This window comes from Grampus griseus (assembly GCF_964374135.1).
Source record: "Grampus griseus genome assembly, chromosome: 8".
In the NCBI taxonomy this organism is placed as follows: domain Eukaryota; kingdom Metazoa; phylum Chordata; class Mammalia; order Artiodactyla; family Delphinidae; genus Grampus; species Grampus griseus.
In genome coordinates, this window is record NC_139002.1 from 32,933,163 (window position 1) to 32,954,285 (window position 21,123).

General features: G+C 35.7%; 1 protein-coding gene across 2 annotated transcripts in view; it reads left to right on the forward strand.

The window, feature by feature from the left end:
• The window catches only part of PGR (progesterone receptor), a gene marked incomplete at its 5' end in the record, with an annotated part of 98,455 nt that overhangs the window by 25,427 nt on the left and 51,905 nt on the right, over positions 1-21,123 (forward strand). For both annotated transcript variants that reach the window (XM_082660649.1, XM_082660650.1), the window contains one exon: positions 10,659-10,775. In XM_082660649.1, coding sequence (XP_082516775.1) covers positions 10,659-10,775 — 117 coding nt within the window. The remainder of the gene's footprint in view (positions 1-10,658; positions 10,776-21,123) is intronic.

Genomic DNA, 21,123 nt, shown 5'->3' on the forward strand with positions numbered 1-21,123 from the left:
ATATAATGTAAAAAGCTCTACCTTTGCATATATTAAACAAGTTTTTCATTTTACATAGAAAAAATACAGGCTCCATGAGTTTAAACAAGAAAAAAAATAACTGGTTAACTACCAGGAAATAAAAATTGGGCTGACATTAGACTTCCTGTTTGAAGCACTGAATTCTGGGATATTGCCATCAAGCTGAGTTGCTATTCTTGGGTGAAGGCAACATACATTCTCACATATATGAAATTGGATTCCTGGGGTGCCCTCTGGTTCAGGATGAAGCTTAGCAACACTCTTGTTTCAGAGATAGGAGGTGCCTTTCTCTGGCCCTTGCTACATGCCAGGGTGATGTAACTCTCCAGAGCAGCCCTTGCAAGTGCCACGCTCATGTCTGGTGCCCAGTACAGGTGTCTCTGTTCTCAAAGAACATATTCTGTGCCCTCTTTGTTCCCAGCCTGAGCCTCGTATATCTACTCTATCTTTTTATCGTATTTCCATGTATCTTACTAGCCATTTCCCCTTGGGAAAATTAAATACCTGTGTCATGTCTATTTTATTTATAAGGATTCCATGAAATAAACCAGTTAAGTTCCTAGTATACTTACCCATAGTGTGGGTCGATAAAATTTTGTCTCAGGTTTACCTGGTGGTGCAGTGGTTGAGAGTCCGCCTGCTGATTCAGGGGACACAGGTTCGTGCCCCGGTCCAGGAAGATCCCACATACCACGGACCGGCTAGGCCTGTGAGCCATGGCCGCTGAGCCTGCGCGTCCAGAGCCACAACAGCGGCCTCTGCAATGGGAGAGGCCACAACAGTGAGAGGCCCGCATACAGCAAAAGAAAAAAAAAAATTGTCTCCTTCCTTCTCCCCTTCCCCCCACACCTTTTTTCTTTACTTTACTCAAGAACCCTTGAATCTTACATTAAGATACTTTAAAACTTACTGGTTCATGATCGTCCAGCTTTTTTCACACTCTGCCAGATATTCATTCTCCGCCCCCCCCACTCTGGTTTTATATGACCAGCCCCTGTTTGGCTAATTGGAAAAACTAGTCCAAACCTTTATCTCATTCTGTATGGGTATTCAGAATACTTTGCTTCTAGAAAATTCGAAAGAATACTGGTAAATGAATATCTGTACTCAACTATTTGCAAGTAAGTTGCAGACGTAGTATTTCACCTCTCAAGATTTCAAAAATGTGTTCCCAAGGACAATAACATTATAACCACAATATTATTATCACACCACAAAGTTTAACATTGGTATAATAATTTTATCTAATATATAGCTAGTATTCAAATTTTCCCAATTGTTCCGAAAATGTCCCATATAGATTGTTTTTTCATGCAGGATCCAATCAAAAACTATGTATTTCATTAAGTCTTTAATCTAAAAAGATCTTCCACCTTTTTTTTTCTTTTTCAGGACTTTAACATTTTTAAGGAGTCCAGGCCAGCTGTTGTAGAAATTCTCACAGTCTGGATTTGTCTGATTTTTTTTCCACATGATTAGATTCAGATTAAATATTTTGAGAAGAATCATACATAGGCCAGTGGTTCTCAAGCACTCTGGTCTCATAATCTTTTTACATGCTTAAAAATTATGGAGAACCCAAAGAGTTTTTGTTATGTGGATTATATCTATCAATATTTGTCATATTAGAATTAAAACTGATAATTTTAAAAACATTTTTTATTAACTCACTTAAAAAATAGCAAACCCATGAGATGTTAATTTTCCAAACCAAAAAAATTTAATGACAACAGTGACATTGTTTTACATTTTTAAAAGTCATTTTAATGTCTGCCTTAATAGAATGCAGCTGTGTCTCATACCGTTGTCTACATTTAATCTGTTGCAATATATTGTTTTGGTTGAAGCATATAAAGAAAACGTGGCATCACACAGATATGTAGTGGGAAAATAGAGGAGTTTTTTAACGGTCTTGTCATACTTCACAGGTGGTGGTCATTTCCTTAGAGATTGCAAAAGGGTTATATTCTACTTCTATTATTTCTTCTAATTTTATGAGCTATAAAATCTTTTTATTATTTCTCTCTTCCAAAAGGCAATTTAGTAATATTAAAATTTATACTGGAAGACCTATTAGTTGCTTAATTATTTCTTTTTAATTATCAATTTTCAAAGTAATGAGTTTATGCCCTAGCAACCTCCAGTAGTTTCCAGTGAGTTCATTTTGTACTCATGGCTTTTTATATAGTCAATATGCTTTAATCACTTAAACTATATATAGTCAATGTATTTTAATCACTTAAACTATATTCTTTTTGATGTAGAAATTGTCTTATCTTTGGTCAATGTGGCTTTGACACATTTCATTAACTCTCAATAACGTGAAACTCTGTCACAACAAAGTATCCCAGTCCTGCATCAGCCACTTCTCCAAGGAGCCCTGGTTGCTTTCAGATGAAAATGATATTAGACTTGACGATCAGTCTGGATCCTAGTGCTTATTGCGGCTATGGTTGTTTTTGCTTCTGGGCATTTTCAGTGGACAGACCTAGAAAATACGTCTTTTTGAAAAAGCAGGGCAATCATGAGTTAACACCAAGATATCTCAAGCTTGGCACTGTTACTATCTTGGGCCAGTTAATTCTTTATTGTGGGGATTGTCCTGTGCATTGTAGGATGTTTAGCAACATCCCTGGCCTCTCCTCAGTAGCACCTAACCCCTCAGTTGTGTAAAACAAAAGTGTCCCCAGGCATTGTGAAATGTCCCAGAGTGGAGGTGGGGAATGGAGGCAAAATTGCCTCTGGTTGAGAACCACTGGTTTACACTCACATTTCTAGTAACATTAAAATAGTTCCCTGATTGTTTTATACACACACACATATTTTTTTTTCAAAGTACCAATATTAGTATGACCTTTATTCTTCCATCCTCTGCATGAAATCTTAGTCCAATCATATAGTTTTTAATCAGAACAATCTTATCTCAGGATCAAAATGTGCAGGCCAGCAATACAGTAAAAATTACAAACTCTCATCTAATTTAGGATTTCTCCTTTGTCCCAGCTCAGCACTGCTTGGGGCCTGGGGCCTGAAGCCTGCAGGGAAGAAAGAACAAGATCACCTCCTTCTCACCCTGCTCACACTCATTAAAACCCATTAGCAGCTGATTTTGACCTTTTCAGGGCTAAGGCATGGGAAGAGGGGTTGAAGGGAAAGGCACAGTTGTACACGGCAGGTACATACATGACTGTCACTGGAGTTCTCTGTTTGGTAGATGATTGTAGTTGACTCTTTCTCTGGCAAGATACTTTGGTAGGATTCTTGGGGATATTTCACTGGGAAGCCCCAACTGTAATCCTGCAATGCAGGTGACGCCTCTCTTCTTTTCTGGACTCCTTAGCCTCTGGACTTCCAGTGGTCAGCCCTATACAGACTCCCTCTGTTGGACCACAATGCCTTCTAGGCTATCCTCATAGGTGGAACCATTTTAAAAAAGAAAGAAGGAAATTTTTTATTGACATAGATAGCTTCAGAAGAGTGCTCAAATTAAAGGTGTAGATCTTAATGAATTATCACTAAGCAAACCATGGAATCCTTGTTACTATAACCCAGGTCAAAAAATCTTTTAAATCATTAGCTTTCCAAAAGTCCCCTTGCACCCCTTCTAATCACTCCCTAAAAGTAACTGGCTTCTAACATCATAGATAGTTTTAACTGTTTTGGAACTTTATATTAATGGAGTCATACATTTTCCTGCGTCTAGTTCTTTCATGTAACATTATACTCATGGAGTCCATTCACATTTTTGCATGGGCTAGACATTCATTCTCATTACTGTATGATGCATTGAATGAACAAAATAGAGTTTGTTTATACTTTATGCTGTACATGATCATTTGGGTTGTTTTCAATTTGGGACTATTTATGAACACTGTTTCTATAAAGTTTCTTGTACAATTTTTTTTTTCATATGTGCATACCTATCCTTACAAGGTAAGTTTTGTATGTGCCTCTCTGAGGATCCTGGGGATTTCACTGGTCCTGGACCAGTATTCGTTCCATGGCGCAGGTTTATACACCGTGTGGTAGTGAAAATCATCTACCGTAAAGTCCAAGATTTTTGTTTGTTTGTTTGTTGTTTTTAGTCGTGGATAATAACTCCTATCCCAACTCAAAGTTTTGGACAGATTCCTGGCTTCGATGAAATATTCTTTAAAAATATTTTTAAAATATTCTTGGTAGTGTTTTTGATCACTATTTTCATGAATAAGACAGCCTTTAGAGAGTCTCCATTTTGTGCAAACTTCAGTTCCTGCCCCTTTCTCCCATTAAGCCTGATGTCACATATCCCAAACCCTCGTGGGCTTCAAACCCCAGCTCTTGGCTCCTAGATCCTATATCTGCATCTGAAATGTTTTTGCATTACTGCAAAGTTCACTCAAGTTTACCCCTCTGGCTTTCATATCTTTCTTTTTTTCTGACTTATTAAATTCCCTTCCTTCCTTCCTTCCTCCCTCCCTCCCTCCCTCCCTCCCTTCCTTCCTTTGCTCTTCCTTGACTGTAATTTGACAACATGCTTCTACCATAGTTTATCCACTATTTGTGTATTTGTGGTGGAAGGAGTGTTCCCGTTTGCACTAGCTTATATTACCTCAAGCCCAAATTTTGGTGGGTTATATCATACATTTTCTTATTTGCTCCTTTATCTGTTGAACATATACTCATTTCTCCTGTCATTTTGCTACATATTTCCCTCTCCTTTTCATAAAAAGCCATGAAAAATTGTGACTTCTTTCAAGCTAAATTGAAATGTGTTCATTTGTGCTCGGAGAGGCAACACAAATACTATAGATTTCTTATTTTAAAGGTAAATCTCTTTCTAGCTTATAATAAAGAGATTCATTTCAATTAAAATGGAATTTTATTTGTCCTGTACCTAAAATTTTTGTACATCACTAGACAAATAAAATGATCATATTTTAATAGTGCTAATCATATTTTAATAGTGTTTTTATTTTCACAGAATATGATTTTTTAAATAATAGTAATACGGAGTTATATTAAAATGTTAAATATAGAGACCAATTGGAAACAGTATATAAATATAACCATTCAATAATCCCTATTTTACATTGTTAAACATATGTTTTTCAGACATAGTTTAAAATATTTATGTTTTTGAAAAGTTAGATATTAAAAATAAGCTTGTTAAAGGCTCTACATGTAACTTATCATTTACTGGTATAAAAAGGCAAGGAATTTACTGAAATAAAAGGCACTCTGTAATAAAAATAAATGTTGAAAGGTGGTAAATAAAAATCTGGAGCAAATGATTTTTATGACAATAAATGAAATATTATTATAGATCTTATATTGTTGATTAGAAATATATTTATGACTGTTGGTGAAATAATGCATATAATTAGGTTTACAGGTATTCAACAAACATTTACCAAACTCTTATTAGACACAAGGATCTAAAGACCTAGTTTCTACTCTCACAGAGTGTAGGGGAAACAGGCACACAGCATTTATAAGAGGAAGATATGGAAGGTGCAGTTGCACAACAGAAGAAAATCCACACCTTTCTAGGATCAGTCAGTTAAGACCAGAATTGAAAGATGAGTAAGAGTTTACCAAGCAGATAAATTTGGAAAAGCGGCGAGAGTCATAGAGACATTAGAGAGTTTGGGGAAATACAATGATGTTGTACAATGTAGTACAACTGGAGCATAAAGAAAATAAGAGAGTAAGTAATTAAAAAGAAAAGACATAGTAGTTAGTACTCACCTTTCACTTTTCCCACCATAAAGGAGGTAAGAGGTTTTCCAAGGAGAAAGAAAAAATGGTGCTCTATTAGAGACTTCAGGTAATAATTCTCTGGTTTTCAACAGGGGCAAATGCTGTATATATTAAGAGGGAGATGTAGACAGTATCTCTTATTTGGGTAAACTCTCCTATTGTTGATCATTATGCCCCTCTTTCTGTTTGTGGTGACCCATAGCTTATAAATACTCCTGAATGTCTTGTAACTCCTGAGGGTGACGGTGTAGGTAGACTGCAAGGACGTTGGAAAGTAGAATGCATAGAGTGGTTTAATATAGTAACTTTTTATAAACTCATTGTATAGTGACAATGTTATGTTGGACTCCGGAGCAGTAGCCATATGCAATTTAAACCATCAATCTGTGACTTAACGAGAAATCAGCAAGTGGATCTGGATGTGGATGTGTTTTTCGAAGCCAGGATTATAAATTTGGGACTACTGTCTGAAGAAAAGTGGTAGCAACAGACATTATGTTGGATTTGCACCCACCAGAGTTTAGTATTTTGCAGACTTCCCAGATAACTTTGTAACAGAGCCAGTGCTTTTAGGTGTGAACTTTTTTCATCTGCATATACAGCCAGGTACTTGGTGGATTGACACATGTAATGGAGTGGTCCTTTCTATATCCCTTGCCTTCTTGGTGGCTCTGAGTCCAGGCCAAGTGTTGTGGTAGGAGGCAAGCCTGGGCCCCATGCCAGCTTATTTTAGTCATCTCTAGTTGGGATTGGCTGGCTGCAACATTTCTTAAGCCAAAAGATCTCTTAGAGAAGATTAACCTCTAACTATACCCCCTATATTTGCTTGCATGATGCTGTAGCTGCTTTGCAGTTTTGACAGCCCAAAATTAGTGTTAAACGTAACCATAGCCTCGAGTGGACTGAGCTTCCAGATTTCGTTGTCATTCCGTTCTTTATATGAATCTATGTTGATATGAGTCATGCTAATTCCTCAAGGTAGTGACTTCATGCTGGTAGCTTTAATTACCAGAGATATTCCTTCCCATCAAACATGCAGTCTTGAAATGCTTATCGGTTTTGCCCCCAAGAGTTATAAGGATTGCATTCTATTTGGTAACTATAATTTCTTTATTTATACTTAAATATATATTTCAACTTATTTAGAACTTGTTATCAATCCTTTCACACCAGACTTCTTCTCTCATGCATTCTCTATTGTAACTCATCTATTGTTGGCTAGGTTACATCTTTAGGAATCTCTTTAGGAAGAGTAGTATATCAGGGCCTTATTTCCTGATTTTACGCATATTTGAGAATGTCTTTCAATTGCCTTTAAAAGTGAAAAACTTGGCTAGGTACAAAATTCTTGGGTCATATCTAGAACAGATCTACCTGTATTTGGCATTTAGGGATGTGATAATAATCATAATTGTAGTAGACAGTCATTAAGTACTTGCTATATACCAGACTATCCTAAGCTCTTACATGAGCTCATTTAGTCCTTAATTGTGGCCCAAGGTACTAACATTATCTTCCTTTTACTTGCCATAGGTCACCCAGCTAATAAGTAGTGAGGTTGAATTTCGAACTTAAGCAGTATTGCCCCAAAGTTCATACCCTTAACTTCCTATACAACCTCTTGGGTTAATTAAGCTAAAATGTCTAGTTATGTGACCTTAAGCATGGTTACTTAACTTATCTGTGCCTCAGTTAATTTTATAAAATGGGAGTAATAATACCTCCTAAGGTTGCTGTGATGATTAAATGAGTTAATATATGCAAATAGCTTGTAACAGTGCCTAGCACATAGTAAGTGCTTAGTAATTGTCTGTTGTTATTATTATTATTATCCTACAGATTGTAGGTTTCAGATATGAGCTTTTTGCGGTACGCGGGCCTCTCACTGCTGTGGCCTCTCCCGTCGCGGAGCACAGGCTCCGGACACGCAGGCCCAGCGGTCATGGCTCACGGGCCCAGCCACTTCGCGGCACGTGGGATCCTCCCGGACCGGGGCACGAACCCGCGCCCCTTGCATCCCAGGCGCACTCCCAACCACTGCGCCACCAGGGAAGCCCCAGATATGAGCTTTGAACAAGCAATCAGACTTCAGTAACTGCTCTTCAGCACTGCAGTATACGCAGTTAAGATGGCGTTTCAATTAAGTGGGGAAAAGGGATTATTCAAAAAACAGCGTTGGGACATACTCAGTAAACACTCAATAAATATTTGTTGAATTAATGAGGATTTTGTAAAAGTGCATATATATTTACTTAACAAATATTAACAAATAGATGTTAAATACCTTCTAGGTCTGTATAGACAGACTGGAAGAAAACACGAAAATGAAAATAGTTGCATGATAATGAGATTGTAGATGATTTTCTGTTTTGAATCTCCTTAATTTGTTACAAAATTTCTCTGATGATACAATTTATGAAATGAACAATTTGACCAGATAATCACTAAATTCTTGTTCATATATTTTAAGTTTGAGGTACCTACAGAGAGGTAGTTGGAAGGTCCGAGCTCAGGATGAGATTTTGGAGCCATGCAGAGATGATGAGACTACCCACCTAGTGTGTACAGTGGAATACAACATATAAGGAATAGGCAAAGGGAGAGGGATCAGCAGTGGGAACTTAAACTGAACTGTTGTAAAGAAGATGAAAAGTCAGAAGAGACATGCTTCAAATAAAATGGGGGACAGGTGTGGAGAGAAATCACCCACAGCAAATTGTACAGAAAGTCAAGGAAGAATTCACTGTATTTAGGAATGAAGAAATCTTTGACGACGTTACTCCACTTTATAAGAACAGTGAATGTATAAGCCAAATTACAGTATGCTGAGGAGTAAAGGAAATTGAATAAAGACTGTAAATATAGATGACTTTTTCAACAACTTAGATGACAAAGAAAGGGATGAAGTCAAGGAGACTTTAGAGTGAGACAGTTTTTTTTTCCTTGATGCTGGAATTTTTGAAATGGAAAAACTTGAGGAGAAAGGAGGACATCGTTGGAGGGACAGAGAATAAAGATTTTAGGAGAGAAAGGGGGAAATGGATGGTGAAGATTTGAAAGCAGGTAGGAAGGAATGGTTTCAGGAACAGACTGAGTGCCCTCTAATGGGGACTCTTTGAAACACTGAAAGGGGTACTGTTGTAAATCATTTAAGAAACAGAAATGAGAAAACTCAGCAGCACTGCAGCTGCTGATGGTTCAGGATTTGTTTCTGGATATTCATGACAGAGGAGTAGAGAGTAGAACAGCCTCCCTTCAAACAACAATTACATCTCTGACACTGTTTGTTTAAGTTTGTTCTCTGGATAACATGGAAAATCTTGCTTTCTATTGTCTGTTCTCTCGTGAGAAATCAGTGTAGAGTCTAGATAAATGATGATAGATCAATAGATAAATAGATAGATAAACTTACACACACTTTTACTTCCACACTCACTCCTGCAGCCTGCCAATATAACTTGTGGAAAAAAATTAAACCATAGTTAGATCGGAAAGTAGCACGCAGTACATTCTGCTCATCTAGTGGGCATGGATGTGAAGCTTCATAACTGCCCTTTATTAGGAGGAAAGCTCCATGCCCCGGACTCCTAAACAAGAGAATGAATACTAGTATGTGAGAGTACATGAATATAAGTTTGTGGAGGAATACATTTTTAAGAAAAGACTATCTGTTCTTATCCAAAAATACCCCAGGTCAAGAACCATTTTGTTATTAGCTATCCCATAGACATGGCCTTTTGACCATTCGCCATTGGAGCGTAACCTTTTCCCTGCTCAGTTAAGCACACATTTAAGGTACCTCTGTGTTCCTGTATTACAAACTTTGGCCAAAAGAGTGGATCTGATTTTAATGTAGACTAATATAAAATACTATAGGAAAATTCCATAATTTTTAAAATTATTTTTTTATGTTTAAGTATGCTGATGATATTAAAAGTCTCACAGTCTGTTTCATAGGAATTTTTTGGAAAAGAAGAAGTGCCAAAGCAGTAAATTTTCTAGTTAATAAATATTTACATGTTTAAGCTGAAAATTTTTTTTTTCACTTTTGTTTAATCTAAGTAAGTTAGATTGCTCCATGCCTTATTAAATATAACATATTTTTGGTTTAAATAATCATCATCGTTGAATATTAAATTCTTATTCCAGACTTTTGGAAGGGTATAAGTGGTTTCCCCTACACAAAATGACCCCAGGATCACGTTTTACCCTTATTTTTTTATAATTCTTCTGTCCTCTTCTTAATTGAATTCTTCTCATTGTTTTAAATTTTTCTCCCTTTGTCATTATTTCTATTATCCTGTTTTTTAATTTGTAGCCAAAATAAACCAGACAATAAAGTCAGTACAGTTAATGACATTTTTTTTACATGCTCTTCAAATTCATGAGATCCTTTAAGAGTGAGCTAGCTCCAGGATTTTAAGAATTAAACACATAGGTTTTATAAAAAGCCTATTACAGAGACTTCTTTAATTGTCTGTATCTGTTTTCTTGAAGGTTTATATGTCAAAAAGAAAAGGTTTTACTAGAACTTGCCTATCTTAACACACTAATGCTTATCAGCCACGTATAGCTAATCTTCAAATAACAATGATCTAAGAGCATTCTGATGCTGACGCCATTAGTAAGATGCACAGAAATTTTTTACAAAATATTTTTAAAGGAGTCCTAGAATTGGTTTCTAAGCTGTATTTCCCCTCATGCTCCTGAAGGCATGGGTAAAGTATTAAGCAAGTTTGGGGCATTACCAGCATTCAGCTATGCAAGCAAGAGGCTGGCTGAGACAGTCATGCACTTGCTAATGTGCACCTCTCCTCTTTTTCAGTTGTCACTGCATAAACTTTCTGGTGGTCTTTAGATATTATAAAAATAATTTTTACTTTTTTGTTTTTTAGGGCAGCATAACTACTTGTGTGCTGGAAGAAACGACTGCATTGTTGATAAAATCCGCAGAAAAAACTGCCCAGCATGTCGCCTTAGAAAGTGCTGTCAGGCTGGCATGGTTCTTGGAGGTAATGATGATGTTTTCATCAATAACGTACTGTCTGATATTTACATTATAAGACGGTGGGTCAGAAAATCCTAGTTTTCTTATTTCTGTCTTGATTATTGGTGTCTGGATGAAGCAATCAATACCATCTCATTAATGCTGTGGATTTCCAGCATGTTGAAGTTTGTTATAGAGAAGTAGTAAACCTCCATTTGTCTGTATTGCCTATAAGAAGATGTTATGGGATGTTCACCAACCTCTCATTAAGTGACATGGTTGGAGTTTAGGCTCTGCTACTCACTGCCTATGCAGTCTTGAGTAAGTCACCAACCCTTTCTGAGCATCAGTCTCTTTGTCTATAAAATGAGAATAATGAAGTCCCTTCCAGCTCAAAAACTGACTCCATGAATTGGTTAAGTACATTAATCTCCATCCCTTCCTCTCTCTCTCAACCCCTCCCTTTCTATTTCCCTCCCCCATTCTCTTTAAGTAACTAGACATTGCACACTCACACTTACTGGGTACTATTTTAAGTTCTGGCAATGTTAGCAGCAAACAAAATGGACCAAATCCCTGTCTTCATGGAGCTTACACTCTGGGGGGAAGAGCAATAAATATATATGTCAAATGATGATAAGTGCTGTGGAATGTATTAAGCAGGGTCAGTTAATGGGGAGTATCAGGGAGGAGAATCACTCCTGAACCTTTACTCTGATTAATATTTTCATTTTCTTTAGTCATTTCCTAAAGCAATAATGTCTCTGAAATCCTGAGTTGGATGTTATAGTTATAATTTTCCTAACACAGGTTTAAAAAATTCATAACTATTTAAATATATATTCAGTATACCACCTAACACAGATCATGTACCGTAAATGGTATGTGTTACCTTCTGAGAAGGAGTGTATGAGACCAATATGTTTTGAATGCCCACTGTGTTAAGCGCCCTGCTTAGTTCTGTCTTTGCTGCCTGTGAACATGATACAGTCTAATCAGTAATAAAATAATTATCAAACAGAAGAGTAGGTGATTTAAGAGAAGTTCCAAACATTACTATGCAAGTAGAGCAAAAGAATGAATTAATTCTATCTGAGGGAGCTGGCAAAAGCTTCAGAGAGGAGGCTTTCCAAGAGTGAATAGAAACTTTATAAGTGGAAAAGGAGAAAGGTATTTACACTGAAAAACGATGCATTCAGTGACGATTTTTCTGGAAAGTCAACTGTTTACTGGGAACAGCAAAAAATGAAGCTTGAAAGCTATCTTGGGCCAGCTGGGATCTGGAGTTTGAACTCTATTCTGTATGCAGTGGAACCAGTGATCTTTCTAATAAACCATCTGTGGACCATCCGTGGGATAAAGCCCAGATTTCTAAATGCAGCACATGGGCCCTTTCATCACCTAGCAACTGCTCTCTCTTTTTCTAAGCCCTACTCCCACCAATCCTTGGGGAACCTGACACTCCAGTCACCAACTTTCACTGGTCTTTGCACACATTTGATTTTTTCCTGCACCATTCTCCTTTCACTCCTTGTGAACTGTTACATATCCTTCATATTAAGTTCAAGTGTCACGATTTTTGTGAAATCTTCCCATCACCCCAGTCAGTGCAGGGGCAGGGGTTTTGTGGGGACACAGTTCAAAGTAGTGCTTTTCATATCTGGGGAGGTTGAAAGCCCTTGAGCCAGCCTGGATTGGACCTTGCCCTGATTGTACTTACTTCAGCATTCCTACGCTTGAAATGCAAGGTTGACCAAAGTGGAAGTCATGAGACCCAGCCACCCTACCCCAGCCCACATGAGGCACCAAGAATTCACTCTCTTCCCATAGCTTCTTGTATACCCTCGTTATAGTACTCACCTCAATGCTTTATAACTGTTTACTGGTATCCCATTCAAGGATTTTCTCCTAATCCAAGATTGAACTGTTTGCAAGCAGGAATTTCATTTTGGTGTTTTACCACCAAAGTACTTGTTTAAGAAGTGCTCACTAAACATTTGTGACTATTATTTTGAAGTCATTTGAAGTACAGGTCTCTATACATTCTTGAACATGAAGTCCAACTGTAGTCATTTCCAGGACACAAGAAAGAGTGTTTGGAGGAGGCAAAGGGGATATGGTCTAATGTAGTGTTTTTCACTTTGAGGAAGGGTGCTAGCCCTTGAAGCAGTCTTCCATTCCATGATTGCATTTATTTTAATGGTCTTACTATTATAATGGAAAAGTGATTTAAGATGGACCAAAGTAAAAATGATGAGGCACCCAGCCACTGAGAAACTTGGGTTTGTTCAGAAGAGAAACTTGGGTTCCAGCCATCAACAAGACAGATGCTCAGTAAGAAATAGAGTAACAAGGAGAAGAGAACTTCAGAGAAGACTCAGAACTGGGATGAAAGGGGAGGATGTCCATTCCAGGGACATAATCTAAAGTAGCATCAGAGCAGGGTCAGCAGCAAGACCACAGAGCTGTTGTAATTGACTTCAGCCCCAGCCTCAGAGATTAGAAAGAGAAATAGGCAGAAATATGAGCATATAGTCCTTAATTTTCTTGTGTTCCCATCACGTTCGCAACGTTCTCTGTTACCATCCTGTGTCTCAGTTCTCCTGAAATCTTATGGATTTTTCTCCCCTTGCATAATTTATTTCAATCAGTAAACTACCTTTTATTGCTGGTGACCATAAAATTTATCATTCAAATCAGGATACAGCTGAGAATAAAATGGAGCATAGGAATAATTAAACTAGTATAACAGATGTAAACTGACACTGTCCCAGGCTATCTGGACCACAGGGCAAGTCCCCCATCTTTCCAATTAGAAGGTGCAGATGTGTCCTGACCAAAAGGAATACGTAAACTTCTGGGAATGTAGCTGAAATAATCAAGTGTTTACTTATATAATATTTAATTTATTATTTTAGTTAAACACAGATATTTTAATTACATACAAAAATCTATTGATTTTCTACTCTCACATTTTATAAACAATTTTATTCCAACTAATTTCACAGACCTTTGGCAGCAGGACCTTTCCTCCAGTAGAGCCATTTTTTACGTCAGCTAATCATTTCCCAGAGTTCATCAGCATTTTATCTAAAATGTTTGATATGTAGCACTTCTTGAATTCATATACAGTAATAATAATATAATTGAAAATCTATCCTAAGACAAAAATACCTATTTATATAAGTTTTAATGATTGTCCTATAAGAGGTTTTTTTGGTGATTTCCCCATAAAATAAACACTTGCTGTATTATTTAACTGTGGAATATATCAAGCCTACCAAAATATTGAATGAATAAACACCTATGTGTCCATCACTCAATTTTTAATATCAGATCATTTTTCATATTTTCTTCATTTTTGTTGTATTTTATAAGGAATAAGACATTACAGGCAATTTGAAACTTCTGATTTGTCCTTCCCTAAACCCATTAAGTTCATTTCTTATTCACAAATAACCAATATGCTGAATTATTGCTCAACATATTCATACTCATAATTCTTGTATATGAATTCTTGAGTAATGCAGTACAGTATTGAATATTTCTAAACTTTATATACATGGCATTACACTGTACATGTACTTCTTCAATTTGCTTTTTCACTCCATGTTGTGTTTTTGAGATTCGTTTATATTTGTACATGTAGCTAGGGTTACATTTTAACTTCTCTATGATACTTCATTTTACAAACATTCCATCGTGCTTTTCACTTTCTTCTATTAATGGATATTTATTTCTAATTTTTCATAATTATAAAATATGCAGCAATAAACATTCTTGTACCTGTATCTTTATGCATATATTTGAGAAGTTCTCTAGGTTGTATATCTAGAAAGGAATTAAGTCTGGTTCACTAAGATATTATGTACCTTCAAACTTACTAAATGTTACCTAATCACCAAATTACCCTCTGGAGTCTTTGCTTCCACCCGTGTTTGAGAGTTCTTGTTATTATGCATCCTTACCTGTATTTGGTATTTTCAGACTTTAAAATTTTTCTAATTTGATGGTCATAAAATTGGTATCCAATTTCAGTTTAATTTTTGTGTCCTGGATTAGTGGTGAAGGCAAATATTGCTATCTTTATTGGACATTTATATTTCCTGTTCCATTAATTAGCTGTTCATATTTATTGGCCATTTTTCAACTGGATTGTTTGTCTTTTTTCTTATTGATCCATACAACTTACCTCTATACTCTCTCCTAGTCCTTTGCAATCTATGTCTTAAATTTTTACCTTATTTATGATGTCTTTTTTCTAATTTTTATATAATCACGTGTCAGTATTCTCCCTTTATATCTCTTAACCCTGAAATCATACAGATAATCTACTAAAAATCATCTAAAATCTTATAAGTCTCTTTTTCACACTCATGTCCTTAACCTACCTACAAGTATCTTCTTAGGTAGGGAGGCAAGAATAAAACCTTATTTTCTATATGGATAACCAGTTGCCAGAGCACATTTATTGACACATGGTCTTCAATATGTTTTTGATAGTGCACTCCTGTAGAAGTAAAAATGTTCTCAGCCTCCACCCCCAACTCAGGTCTATTTATAAGCAAATTATACATATGTGCTACTATCAAATTATATTATATATTAGTGATGCTTAATTTCTTTTTATTTCCTTACTAAAAATATAAAAAGTAATTGTAATATTTTTCTGACAGTACTCCAATTACAAATTCCACTGGAATTTGTAATCCATTTCTGTTATATATCTAATTTCCGTATGTGTTTGCTTTTCTTCCTGGCTTCTCTGTTCTGTTCCATTGTATATACCTGCACCACTACCACACACTCTGAAATATTACAGGTATCAAGCTACATATTGATACCTGGTAGAATAACTCATCTTAAGTTACACTTCTTCCAAATTGTTGGCTTTTGTTGGCCCTCTAAATTGTTCTTTTAAAGTGATGCTTAAAAGGTTTATTCATAATGGTATCTAACACTTAAAACCATGAGTTCTTACCCTGAGAATTAGCTATATATCAAAATTATTTGGCTCTTTTTTTTTCCATCAGATAACCTTTACAATCCGTGGTCAGCATCACACACTGAGAAATAGCATAGTGGTGCATTTAATTATTTCATAAGCAGGTTTGCACAGAGGTTTGTTAGAAAGAAGCTGGCAGCACACCCTGATATGTTGCAGTCCTGATGTTGTTCTTCCTGGGATAGTCAGTGGTAAGAGTCTGGAGGTCAGTAACCTAACTCATGGAAACCAGGAAGAAGGTAGTCAATTTATTGGATTAGATTCTAATTGCTAGTCCTGTAATAAATTTCTGGAGTAAGGGGGAGTGTACTTGTGGTCTACTGAGAATTACAACTTATTTTAAAAGACGATAAGAGTTGCTTAAGGTTCAATTCTTCAATAATTAGAAGAGTTTCACCGAAGTAATAATTGCCTATACACTACTGAAAGTAGAGCCCATGTTCTCTTCCTCCCTTGTTTCCTTCCATCTTTCCTTCTTTTTTCTTTCCTTCTTCATGTTTGTCACTTTTCTTAGGTTTCTCATTTCTAATAGAGTCCATTTGAATAACAAAAGATGAAACAGAAGAGAACATTGACTATTGTAAATAATGCTGCAATGAGCATAGGAGTGCATATATCTTTTCGAGTAAGTATTTTTATTTTCTTCAGGTAAATACCCAGAAGTGGCATTGTTGGATAATATGGTAGTTCTATTTTAGTGTATTTGAACACCTTCATACTGTTTTCCACAGTGGCTGCACCAATTTATATTCCCACCAACAGTGCATGAAGGTTCCCTTTTCTCCATATCCTTACCAACACTTGTTATTTCTTGTCTTTTTGATGATAGCCATCCTGACAGGTGCGAGGAGATATCTCATTGTGGTTTTGATTTTCATTTCTCTGATATTAGTGATGTTGAGCACCTTTTCGTGGCCATCTGTATGTCTTCTTTGGAAAAATACCTATTCAGATCCTCTACCTATTTTTTAATTGGATACATGATTTGCAAATATTTTCTCCCATTCAGGTAGTTGCCTTTTCATTGCAACATTATTTACAATAGCTACAACGTGGAAACAACCTAAAGTGTCCACTGTTGGGTGAATGGATAAAGAATATGTGATGTATATTATATATATACAATGGAACATTATTCAACAATAAAAAAGTGGAATCTTACCATTTTTGGCAACATGGATGGGATGGAACTTAAGGGCATTATTCTAAGTGAAATAAGTCAGACAGAGAAAGACAAATACTGTATAATCTCACTTATATGTAGACCCTAAAAGAAAATGAGCTCAAAGATACAGAGGACAAATTGTTTGATGACAGAGGCAGGGGATGGGGGAGGGTGAAATGAATGAAAATGGCCCAAAGGTACAAACTTACAGTTATGAAATAAATAAGTTATGGATATGTAATGTACAGCTTGGTGACTATAGCTAATAATACTGTATTGTATATTTGAAAGATTCTAAGAGAGTAGATCTAAAAAGTTCTCATCACAAAAAAAAATAGTTCTACAAATAATGAATCATCATGTGGTATGTCTAAAACTAATCTGATGTTATAAGTCTATTTTATCTCATTAAAAAAAGAGAGTGAACATTGAAAAACTTTTAAAAGAGTTAATAATCTTATGGTAGAATATCAGAGATCAGAAATATTAATGTTTTTGACATGTCATGACATAGATTTACAGATCGTTCTTATTTGCTTCAGCAGCTATGTTCTGATTATGAGAATTATGTTTGAGTTATTTGGTCTCTTAGTTGTGTATGATTCTTGTTTTTAATGACTCACTTCCCTTACCTTCACCAGGTCACAGTGAACTTTTGCATTTTGTTCATTGCTGTACAGTACTGAGTAGGAAAGATAGTTCACTCTAAAGGATGGTAATATATCTTCTAATTTAGGTGTTCTGCTTCTAACTTATTTCCTTTAGAAAACATTTTGTGTAATGACTCAGAAAAATGTTTTTCTGAAATGAATACAGCTCTTTATTTTGCATTTGTGGTAAAAATGCTGAACTACTATAAAATAATTCGCTCTTTCAAAAATAAGTAGCTTTCTACATAAAGGAGTGATTAAATGCATAGTTATATTTGCTGATGTTTTTTGAAGCTGGAGACTATTTTTATTGGTTTGTTTTTGTTTTGTTTTGTTTTGTTGGTAGAGAGCCTTATCCTCAAATTTTAAAAGGTTATGTTAGAAAGCGGTTTCTCTCTTACCTCCTCCTACACCTAGATTGGCCTCATTCTCTGGGCAAAGATAATAACTTTCTGGGCTGCAGAGTACAGGTTGTGTGGTAAGGTCGGGTTTCTTTTCTTTTTCTTTTTCCTCCTCCTACACTTGAAGCCAACAAAGCCTCAATTTCTTTTCTGAAGAATTCCAAAATTCTTGAATTTGGGACACTTAACACCACCTTTTCTGGAAGTATAGGTGCCTACTCTCTGCCTTTAATTACTATAAAAAATGAAATCTGCTCTCTCAAATGAAGGAATTGCTGTGGGTGATGCCTGCCACCTATCTCTTTAGAACTCTCCTGGTCTTCCTCTTATGAGCACCTCGTTTTCCACCCAACCCCTTGTGTTTGCATCAGCACCCGCCAGAGACAGTATCTCTCACACTGGTCCCCCACTTTACTGCATTGAAACCTGCAGCTAAATAATGTATTTTGGTCACTGTCTGATTGTTCACCCTAAACGCCATCCCATACGCACTCGATAAGGATATTCCTTAGAATATTTATTCTCACTTCTTTGCTTAAAGTTTTATGGGAGTTTTCAGGGACTGCTTTTATGGCTGCCATCCTGAACTTTTCAATTGTATCTATCAGTATCTACTATTCTCTAGACACAGAAAAAGTCAGGATTGAAGGGTACAAAGATTCCCTTCCATTTGCAGTCTGATTTGTTTGAAAGATGGAGGTGTTTACTCTTTTAAAAACAACTCTAATATACTTGTTGGCAAGTACCTATTTTAATTTTATAGCTCCTATTCTCTAGTATTTTTTGAAGTATTTTGATATGGGAACTAGAATTAGATTCTGAAAAAGGGAAAGCAAGCTAAATCAGTGCTGTAAGGGGTTGTGAGAGCATAGTCCCAGTGAACTGATCCCAGCAACATCATCCTTTTGCTAATCCAAAGTAACAACATGTATCTAGACATAACCTAATGTTGGGATAGTTGCCTGTAAATTCACCCTAACTACAGTGATGCTTATTATGATTCTCATAATGTCAAAGGATTTGCACTATTACTTAATTGTCTGCTGAGCTTTACCCTCTATTTCCCCATTTGATTCTCAGAAAGCTTTCTGGATGCCATAAAACTTACATTTCAGTATCCAACGTAATATTCTTCTTTTGCTTCTCTGCAACAGGTCCCGTATTATCTCATGAGCACTTTATGTCTCCATTCAATATAAAATATTTTTGCCAGAAATTTAAAAAAATAGCAGAAAGAGAGGCCATGGCAAAGTAAACAGCACTCATTTCAGAACATGATCTAGAAATAATACTCATTATTATTTTATTCAGTCTAATACATTTACATACATGTTTAACTATTTGCCCAATTTTTTTCCTAACTCAGTGCTTCATTTCAGTTTCTTTATTTTAAAAATAAACTTCTTACATCTTCTGTGGGAATTTGTTAAAGTCATTTTTCCACAGAAAATATCTTTATTTCAGTTTTAATTTTGAATAATAATTTTGCTGGTTATAAAATTTGGGGTTGACTTTTTTTTCCCTCTACACCTTAACAATGTCAGTCTACTGTCTTCCAGCTTGTATCATTTTTCTGAGAATTCTCCTGTATATCTAATATTTGTTTCTTTGAGGTAATATTTTCTCTATATTTGTAGAAAATGTTTTTTATACTCGGTTCTTCAATTTCACTGTAACATAACTAGTTATAAATTTAGTTTTATTTGTTCTACTTGGGAATCATTGCGATTTTTAAATCTGAGAATTAATGTCTTTTATAAATTCCAGGAGCATCAAAACCATCCCAGTATTCTTCAAATATTGCTTCCCTCCTCATTGCCTCTTCCTCCCTCCAGACCAACTGTTAGGTGTATATTAGACTAGCGCATTTATCTTCCATATCTCTTTATCCTTTCTAACATTTCCTGTATCATTATCTTTCTATGCTATATTCTGTGTAATTTCATCAGTTCTGTCTTCCAGTTCACCATTCTTTCATTTTAGTGATGGTAGTTTTTTTAAACATTCTACTTGGTTCTTTTATAAATTTGTCTTTTTCTTTTTACTATCTTTTCCATTTCTTATGTTTTCATCCCTTATCATATATCTTTAATAATTATAAAATACCTATTGCAAATATTTGTATTTAATAATTTCAAGGTCTCATAACTCATAATCTGGTTATGCCATTCTGGTGTGGTGGTTTAAAAATATCCCTGATCATTTATAGGGTTTTCCAGTGATTCTGGTGTAAATACTCGCCTATAGTAAATTTCAGGCTGCCAATGGTTTAAACAACTGACTCTCAAAATTCCTGAACACTTAACAATAAGTTTTCACAAGCCAGTATGAGTCAAATCCAGAACACTATTCATTCTTTCTGCTACTTCTCACTCATTGTGTCCTTTGTGATTTTAATGTGGTTATAAACTCATGTTTGGCAGAGTTTAATTTTTTGTAAAAACCTGTGTGGCCTTAATTGAGGGAGTTTCTCTCCAGAGAGAATTTTCATTTTATTCTTCCAGTTACCGTAGGGATTTCATCAGCGAAGGACCACTTTTCATATTCACTTTTTGCCTCTAGGTTTCCCATACCTTGCAGGTAGAATAATTTCAAGCTTCATATCTGGGTGAGGGAGGCCTATGAATAAAAATGATCAAAGGAGAATTTTTCACATACTGAGCCAAGGATGAAACAGACATGCTTCCTTTTCATGTCCCTTTGTCAGTGGATAAAGATGTTCTTCATTTTGGATTCCTTGATGTTTTGCTGACTTTTTGAGGCGCTTAGATATACATTTAAAATAATGTTGGTTATGTTTTGTCCATCATTTTTAGGTGCTCTGGAGAATGTTTATGTTATTTAATTTTCTACATTTCCAATAAGAGAAGTTTATATAAAATTTTATGCCAATTCTAATCAAATATATTAACTCCACCTTAAAATTTTTAATTTTATCAACAGTTAGAAAAGGATTTGCAAAACACCTCTAAGAGATAGTATAGCATTGTAACAAAGAGTAAGAGTATAGAGTCAGAACAAGTGGGGTTTGATTTTAACTTCCCCACTAATAGCTGCTGGACCTCAGGCACAGACATCTTTTATACATCTTTATTTTCTTTTCTATTATGACCACATAATGAGAGTTATCATGAGGGTACATAAAATGATAC